Here is a 9,041-nt window from a genome sequence, read left to right as displayed (position 1 = left end):
GTTTTCATTTCCCATCTCATGGACCGCTGCACTCAAAATTTTCTCACAAGTAAAAATTGTTTTAACTGCATGACTTGCCTTCTTTCCTATTTGACCTGGCTCGGCTAAGCGGGCCGATATATCCGCCGCCGACTCTCATGCGAGACTGAGTCACTGCGCTATTCATTCACAGTAATCACAATCATTTCCAACTCTCTCTCTTTCTTAACATATTCACATGCACGCCCAACTTGCAGAACACCCAATTGATCCAACAGAACAAACCCTGCCTCACCTACACCCATTACAAAATCTCTCTCATCTTTCACGGACTCGTTTAAGCTCTTCAGGAATAAAATTTCAATTATAATAGGACGAGTGCCAGAAAGGAAAGGAAAAGGGAAAAACCCTCCAAATCCAAAGCCCCAATTCCTTTAAAGTAAAAATATATTCTCTCTGCCAAAACCCGCCAAATCCAAAACCCAATACATTAATGGAGCTGAGCTAGCTAGCTTCAACTTGTTTCCCTTTTTTTCCTTCTCAATCAAACTTCCGTATGCTTCACGGGCTGCTAAAAAACAACTGTATCTTAATTTTCGAACTAACCACCATTTCTTGCCAGTTACCACCCAATTCGTTTTAATTACGTCCTTAACGATCTACATTAATGAAAGCCTACGAAATGTATTATATATAGTAGTTAACCCTACGAACTACGAAGCCATTTTCCTTCCTCTTCAAAGTTCAAACTCTCTGAAGGCCACAACTTCAATGGCCTCCTTTTTTTTCTTTTCCTCTGTTCAGAACAGAGTACTTCAAAACAGAGCAGTGCCGAAGGCCTTGCTCTGTTTTACTCTCTGTTACATACTGATGTTATCTTTCTGTATGAGCTCAGTTTCCGGCCAGTCATTTGCCTGCGGTGGAGGTTCCAGCAGCTTCCCGTTCTGCGACAAGTCGTTGGCGGCCGATGCGAGGGTGGCGGACCTCGTGAAGAGGCTGACATTGCAGGAGAAGATTACGTTTCTGGTGAACAGTGCAGGCAGTGTGAGCAGGCTTGGAATTCCCAAGTACGAGTGGTGGTCGGAGGCTTTACACGGTGTGTCGTACGTCGGCCCCGGGACCAAGTTTTCGAATGTCGTCCCCGGAGCTACCAGCTTCCCTCAGCCCATTTTGACCGCAGCGTCGTTCAACAACTCTCTCTACGAAGCCATCGGAAGGGTAAGCATTCTAGTTTTTCATGTTCATGTATTGAGAATTATGATTCAGAAAAGTTATTAGTTTCATTGTTAATGTCACCATTAGAGTCAACCATCGTTTGAGTCATTACTTGTTTGAATTTATTCCTGTGGTGCTTATTCTGATTGCTCAGTGGATGTAGACAGACACAAAGGCAAACATTACAGAATTAACGGACTAGGAAAATACTTGTGGCATTTTTTTACTTGTGGCATTGTTTTAAATATGCAACCACAATATATCCTTATGGAGAAAAACCTTTACAGCTGCTGGACCCAAAGCATGGGTCAGTGCTTTTACCTTTTCATGTTTTGAGTTAGAAGCAAGTAAGAAAGAGACAGAGAGAAATGAGAAGAAGGGTACTGTCATTCATGATTGTACTAATAAGGCAAGTGGATGGAGAACAGTTGTTAGGGGTTGGTTGTTTCAATGAGTGCCATCTTTCTTCTTCTTTTTACTATAAATGATTTGACTTGTGTTTAGGGTTTTGGCCACCGTACCTTGTAGTTTAAGTATAGTTGTTGGAAAGCTAATGTTTTTGGGTCACAGGTTCTTCAAGCACAATGACTTTTAGGGGAATCCAGCTTGCAGAGAAAGAAAACTACAAGAGTTTTAAAGTCTTTATGTTTTGTAGTGAAATACTTGTGGAGTGACTAATACGGGTGAAACTTACTTGAGGTTTATGAGAATTTAAGAAGGTAAATTAATCACTTTTGTATTTACCATATGCAGGTGGTGTCAACTGAGGCCAGAGCAATGTACAATGTGGGATTGGCAGGATTGACATTCTGGTCCCCAAACATTAACATTTTCCGAGACCCGAGATGGGGAAGAGGCCAAGAGACTCCGGGAGAAGACCCATTGCTCACGAGTAACTACGGATCAGGATACGTTAGAGGTCTTCAACAAACCGATAGCGGAGACAAAAATAGGCTTAAAGTTGCAGCATGTTGTAAACATTATACAGCCTATGATTTGGACAATTGGAAAGGAACTGACAGATACCATTTCAATGCAGTGGTAAGTACATCAGTTGGTTCAATGTTCTTGATGTGTCAATTTATTTCAAGCACTAACATCTGACACTGTCATTAGGTAACAAAACAAGACATGGATGATACATTTCAGCCACCATTCAAAAGTTGTGTTCTTGATGGGAATGTTGCTAGTGTCATGTGTTCTTACAACCAGGTTAATGGAATACCTACCTGCGCAGACCCAAACCTTCTTTCTGGGGTTATCCGAGGCGAATGGAAGTTGAATGGGTATGTATGTCTCCTTTCCGGTACATGATTTGTGTATTCGCAATGAGAATCAGTGTTAACTTTACATGGATATTGAATTAATAATGCTGCAGATACATAGTGACTGATTGTGATTCAATAGATGTGTACTACAAGAACCAACACTACACCAAGACACCAGAAGAGGCTGCAGCTAAGGCTATATTAGCAGGTGATTATATTCTATTAGTTGTTCATAATGTAATTGAGCATTGAGATAAATTTCCCTTATATCCCATATATCTTATATCATTTGAGAAACAATCTATCTTAATCATGACTAAACTAATTTTATTTCCCTTCACCTTCGAATTTGAGGGTGGGATTTGCATTGTCTACCTCCAAGGAGCTAATATCGCCTCATCCCTTATTTAATTATTAAAAAAAAAAAAAAAATCATGACTAAACTATTTGCTTCTGGTTTAAATTCACAGGTTTGGATCTAAACTGTGGATCATTCTTAGGACAGTACACAGAAGGAGCAGTGAAAGGAGGACTTGTGACTGAGGCAGCCATTGACAAGGCCATCACAAACAATTTTGGCACATTGATGCGTCTAGGCTTCTTCGATGGTGATCCAAGCAAGCAACCATATGGACATCTTGGTCCAAAGGATGTGTGCACTCCACAGAACCAGGAGCTGGCACGTGAAACAGCGAGACAAGGGATAGTGTTGCTCAAGAACACTCCAGGATCACTGCCTCTGTCTCCCACAGCCATCAAATCCTTGGCAGTTATAGGTCCCAATGGCAATGTCACAAAGACTATGATTGGAAACTACGAAGGTACATGTAATAAAACAATCAAAGGACTAGAATGCATGTCACATTTATTCTGACACTATCTTGGTTGCAAAATTTTGCAGGCACCCCTTGCAAATATACAACTCCTTTGCAAGGCCTAACAGCCGTAGTTCCCACAACATTTGTGGCCGGGTGCGCTGATGTGGCTTGTGGCACTGCCCAGGTAGATGATGCTACCAAGTTAGCAGCCGCAGCAGATGCAACTGTACTTATAGTGGGTGAAAATCAATCAATTGAGACTGAAAGTCATGATAGAATCGACCTCCATCTTCCAGGACAGCAAACTCTCCTAATAACTGAAGTAGCGAAGGCTTCTAAAGGACCTGTTATCCTTGTCATAATGTCTGGAGGAGGGTTCGATATTACCTTTGCGAAAAATGATGCTAAAATTACAAGCATTCTATGGGTTGGTTACCCTGGCGAAGCTGGTGGAGCTGCCATTGCTGACGTGATTTTTGGCTTTTATAATCCAAGTAAGCTATAAGCTCTTATTGAATAAGTGATTTAAATGTGATTTAAACAACTTGAATAAGTCCCTATGTTAATGCACAACATTCCTCATTTATCAAACATCAGAAACTCGTAGATGACTGCTACTATTGCAGGTGGAAGACTACCTATGACGTGGTATCCTCAAGCATATGTAGACAAGGTCCCTATGACAAACATGAATATGAGACCAGATCCTGCGAGTGGTTACCCGGGCAGGACTTACCGGTTTTACACTGGTGACACGGTTTATGAATTTGGATACGGAATAAGCTACTCCACCTTCAATCACCGCCTAGTTCGAGCACCGAAGCAAGTTTCCATTCCCTTAGAGGAGGATCATGTATGCCACTCATCAAGTTGCCAATCACTTGATGTTGTAGAAGAAAGGTGTCAAAATCTAGATTTCGATATCCATTTGGGGGTGAAAAACATGGGCAAAATGAGTGGAAGTCATACAGTCTTATTGTATTCGAGTCCTCCATCTGTGCACAATTCTCCTAAAAAGCACTTGTTGGGATTTGAGAAGGTGTTCCTTAGCTCTCAGGGAGAAGCATTGGTCAAGTTCAATGTGGATGTTTGCAAGCACTTGAGTGTGGTTGATGAGCTAGGAAGTAGGAAAGTTGCTTTGGGAGATCATGTACTACATGTGGGAGACTTGAAACAGACATTGAGTGTGAGGATTTGAAATAAGTCTTCAAGTCCTCTGCTTCGATTGTGATTCTTAAGACAAATGGAAAATTTGAGCTTTAAATAAGTTGAGAGAGTTTGTCAAAGGTTCTCTCTTTGGGCCAAGCGAAGTTGTTCAGAATCAAAAAAGAAGAAGAAATATCATAGAGAAATTCAGATAGTATTCAAAACTTTCTTGTTTGTTTCTTAATTTTCTTTGTTATTGCCTAGCCAAATATTTCAGAAATAACCAAAAATAAATAATAAAAAAACTATAAAAAAGATGTAGAAAGAATTCAAAATTACCTAGCTTAATCCAAAATTGACAGAACTTCCTGGATTACAAGGGTGCAACATGAACACTAAGAATGGAAGAATTCACCACATTCACATGTTGTTTATCAGTTGGTTAATTATAAAACATTATGATGAGTAAACAATCAAAAATTGACAAAACTGTTTGAGGAAATAGGATGCTAGAGAAGATTGTAGAGAGAATGATTGTATCTATTCATTGATAATAGGAGCCTTATATATAAGGATTACATAGTACAAATACTTGAAGTACAAGGATTCCTAATTTAACTTGATTTGGGAATCTAGAATCGTCTCTCCTATTACAACAATATAACTAACCCTAGTTTGATCGGCACACCAATAGTCAATATTCTTCAACACTTTCCCTTGTGCCGCTCAATCTTGGTGATGACGCTTTGATCGTTGCCTTGTTAAAAACTTTGCTCGAGTAATAAAAACCCTGTGGGACAAAAACAACATCGAGGAGGAGAAAAAGAGTACAATACGTCCTTCACTGTTCGAGATCAAACATGTAGACATCATTCCTCCCCCTGATGTCGACATCTCGGATAATTCTCTCAATCCGATGCTCTACACATGTTTCTCGAAGATGGATTTAGGTAACGACTTAGTGAATAAGTCTGCTGCATTATCTTCTGATCGGATTTGATTCACTTCAATCTTTAGAAGTGCTTGTTGTTGCTGATTGTAAAAGAACTTAGGCTATATACGCTTGGTGTTGTCGCCTTTGATGAAACCTAACTTCATTTGTTCAATACAAGCTGCATTATCCTCATAAATGCATGTAGGTTCATCCGTGGTAGACTTCAAATCACAAGTTCCTCAAATATGTCTAATTACAAACCTTAGCCATATATTCACGCACAGCTTCATGTAGAGCAATAATCTCTTCATGATTTAAGGAAGTAGCAACAAGGGTCTGTTTTGTAGACCTCCAAGATATCATAGTGCTTCCCATGGTAAAGACATAACCCGTTTGGGAGTGGCTTTTGTGAGGGTAAGAGAGATACCCTGCATCAGCAAAACCCATCAAAACATCACCATAGTTTTGATTTAAGGGAGGAGGGTGAGGCTGGCCATCCTTTGCGGCGATGGCCGCGCTAGCGGCGGCAATGTTGCCTGCCACGGTGGTATGGACCGCGGTTCTATGCCTAATAGGGTCCGATCCCATTCTTCCGTCATTTTTGTAAGGATAAAACAAGCCCATATCAATTGTACCTTTTAAGTAGGTATCTAACTCACTTAAACCAATGGACGAACTGAATCTGCCCACCCTGAAACATACCAGCTTTAAGGCAGTTATCAATGCCTTAACGACTATTAATTTGACTGAAATTTTACCGAGATAATCTATGCATTAGTACCTAAAAACTGAACGGTCGAGATGTGGATATGAGACCGAAAAGTGACCCTAAACTCCAACCTCACATGTTAATTTCAGAGTGAGGCCTCACTTTGGATCTGATATATAGATCCTATCCAAAGTGAGGCCTCACTCTGAAATTAACGTGTGAGGTTGGAGTTTAAGGTCACTTTTCGGTCTCATATCCACATCTTGATCGTTCAGTTTTTAGGTACTATCGAAAGATTGTCTTTACACCAATCCAATGGCGGCGTGTTGGCACAGAACTATTGGATTGGCGTGTTGGCACAGAACTATGTCTAGCTAACAAGTTCACTGCAAATGAGATGTCCGGTCTTGTGTATTGAGCTAAATACAATAATGCGCCTATTGCACTTAGATAGGGCACTTCTGTCTCTAATAACTCTTCGTCCTCATCTTTTGGATGAAACAGATATTTTCCGGACTTAAGACTACGGCCAATCACGGGTTTAGTCACAGGCTTTGCTTTATCTTCATTAAAGCGCCTTAGTAATTTTTGAGTGTATGCTGACTGATGAATCAAAATCCCATCACTACAGTGCTCGAGTTCTAGTCCAAGACAAAACTGTGTTTTCCAAAGATCTTTCATCTCAAATTTGGATTCCAATTAGGTTCATGGCATCAGCATAAACTGCTACCATTGCAAATCCGGAACTTGTCCTTTTAATGAACATGCATGGGCATGTTTCATTGTTGTCATATCCCTTCTCAAGCAAGTAGTCACTTAGACGGTTATACCACATCTGTCCGGATTGTTTTAATCCGTATAGTGAGCGTTTTAACCTTATTGAAAACACGCTCTGTAGTTTAGAGCCACTTGATTTGGGTAATTGAAGTCCATTTGGAACCTTCATAAATATCTTTGAATCTAGATCCCCATAGAGATATGCTGTAACTACATCCATAAACTGCATGTCAAGGTTTTGGGAAACTACCAAACTGACAAGGTAGCGGAACGTTATTACGTCTATTACTGGAGAATATGTCTCCTCGTAGTCGATTCCAGGGCTTTGTGAGAAACCTTGAGCCACAAAGCGGGCCTTATATCTAACAACCTCATTTTTCTCATTACGCTTTCTAACAAAGACCCATTTATGGCAAACAGGTTTTACAGTTGGGGGTGTCAGCGTTATAGGCCTAAATACCTGTCTCTTTGCTAGTGAATCTAATTCAGCCTAGATCACATTTTTCCATTTAGGCCAATCCACTCTTTGTTGACATTCTTCAACAGAGCGAGGTTTGCTATCATCATAGTTTGTAATTCCTTTTGCAACAGAATATGCAAAGGCATCATCAATAGTAATAGAGTTTCTATTCATCGTCTCATGTACACTAGTGTAATTCATGGAAATCTCTCTATTCTATGGAATTGGTTTTAACATTGGAGCATCCCACAATGATGTCTCTTGGACATAACCATAATTTGAAATATTCTCATGAGACAGATTATTTATATCGATGATTAATGGATCATTTTTTGCCAAACTCGCTTTCTTTGTTGAGTGATAATCCATCGAACCTTTGGGCCTCCGGCGCTTCCTGGTAGGAGTTGTGGGCCTAGTCACAACGTCACCATAGGATGGGACGTTGGCGCCATGCTCAGTCTCTCTTGAGGTGGTGTCATGTCCTCTAATTCTAGGGACATCAATCCTTGCAGGCACGTTTGCAATAGGTATGTGTGATCTCGTCACTTTAGCGATATCAGTAAACGTATCAGGCATCAAATCTGCTACGTTCTGAAGATCAAGAATTCTCATCACTTCAATTTCAGACTGTGCGGTTTGGGGATCAAGATGAGATAAAGTGGGGACAGACCACGACAATTCATATTGTTCCTGTTGAACATTTGTGTTCTTATCTCTCCCTAACGATGGGAAGGCTATCTCATCAAAGTGACAATTGACAAATCTAGCGATAAATAAATCACCTGTCAAGGGTTCTAAGTAGCGGATAATAGTTGGAGAGTCATATCCAACAAAAATGCCTAATCGTCATTAAGGACCCATTTTGGTGCGCTGTTGCGGCGCAATAGGCACATAAACTGCACACCTAAATATGCGTAAGTGTGAGACATCAGTCTCATATCTAGTAACCAACTGGGACGCAGAGAATGGCTGAGTGGTAGTGGGTCTTTTACTTACATAAGCATTTGCCAAGTATAATTAGCTATAATGAGTCACGGTCATACCACCGCCAACGGTACCAACAACCATCAATAGTGTGACCTACGGAAACACAGCCAAACAGGCTATCACCTGAGCCCCAGCGCACCCCCAGATCACAGCTGATGCGCCACCATGCGTTGCTCTAAGATCACCTTACTGAAGCATCAGAAGCTAGGAACCGAAGCATTTCAGTCCCACATCGAAAACAAGAAAGAGGTCAGCCTCTTCCCCACCTATAAAAGGTCCACTCCCCTCTCTTCATTAATTACGCATTTACTACTAACAGTTATTCTATCAACACAAATACATTGACTAACTTAGGTATCAGAGAAGAGAAGACCGCTAACCGCGGTCTCACTCTTACGCCCTTTGTATTTCATTTGATAGATAGCGGGAAGAACAAGAATATCACAAGTAACGGTTCATCCCTCGAGCCAATGTTAACCGAGGTTTAGCTACCGCTGAATCTTAGACATTAATATTAGCGCCGTCTGTGGGAACCCTTGAGTAAAAGGCCATCCCACCAAAACAATCACCATGACTAACAGTAGCGGGGAAAACATCGAAGAGCAAGCGGACCAGTCTGTCAACCCCTAAACCACCAACCCAGCGGATAACGTTAACCGCTCCTTATTCAACACTCTAATCAATCCCAGTGTGGAGCCACAGGCCACCCCCCAAATCCAACAAACCCAAGTCTCAGCAGAGGCTCATC

The 9,041-nt window shown here is 41.0% G+C and overlaps 1 protein-coding gene across 1 annotated transcript; it reads left to right on the top strand.

Annotated features, from left to right (window-relative positions):
• The first annotated feature begins 322 nt into the window (after positions 1 to 322).
• On the top strand, positions 323 to 4,650 carry LOC112178790 (beta-xylosidase/alpha-L-arabinofuranosidase 2). Its single transcript, XM_024317009.2, has 7 exons — positions 323 to 1,197; positions 1,948 to 2,235; positions 2,311 to 2,480; positions 2,573 to 2,670; positions 2,933 to 3,283; positions 3,364 to 3,774; positions 3,907 to 4,650. The coding sequence occupies exons 1-7, from the start codon at positions 751 to 753 to the stop codon at positions 4,476 to 4,478; spliced, it is 2,337 nt and encodes a 778-aa protein (XP_024172777.1). The 5' UTR covers positions 323 to 750; the 3' UTR covers positions 4,479 to 4,650.
• The last annotated feature ends 4,391 nt before the right edge of the window (positions 4,651 to 9,041 follow it).

This window comes from Rosa chinensis, chromosome 7 (genome assembly GCF_002994745.2).
Source record: "Rosa chinensis cultivar Old Blush chromosome 7, RchiOBHm-V2, whole genome shotgun sequence".
NCBI lineage: Eukaryota > Viridiplantae > Streptophyta > Magnoliopsida > Rosales > Rosaceae > Rosa > Rosa chinensis.
This window is presented reverse-complemented; position numbering and strand designations above follow the sequence as displayed.

Coding starts and splice junctions, on each gene's coding strand:
- LOC112178790 (XM_024317009.2), top strand. CDS start 751: ATGGCCTCCTTTTTTTTCTTTTCCTCTGTTCAGAACAGAGTACTTCAA. Junction 2,481..2,572: donor GGCGAATGGAAGTTGAATGG/GTATGTATGTCT, acceptor ATAATGCTGCAG/ATACATAGTGACTGATTGTG. Junction 3,284..3,363: donor TATGATTGGAAACTACGAAG/GTACATGTAATA, acceptor AAAATTTTGCAG/GCACCCCTTGCAAATATACA.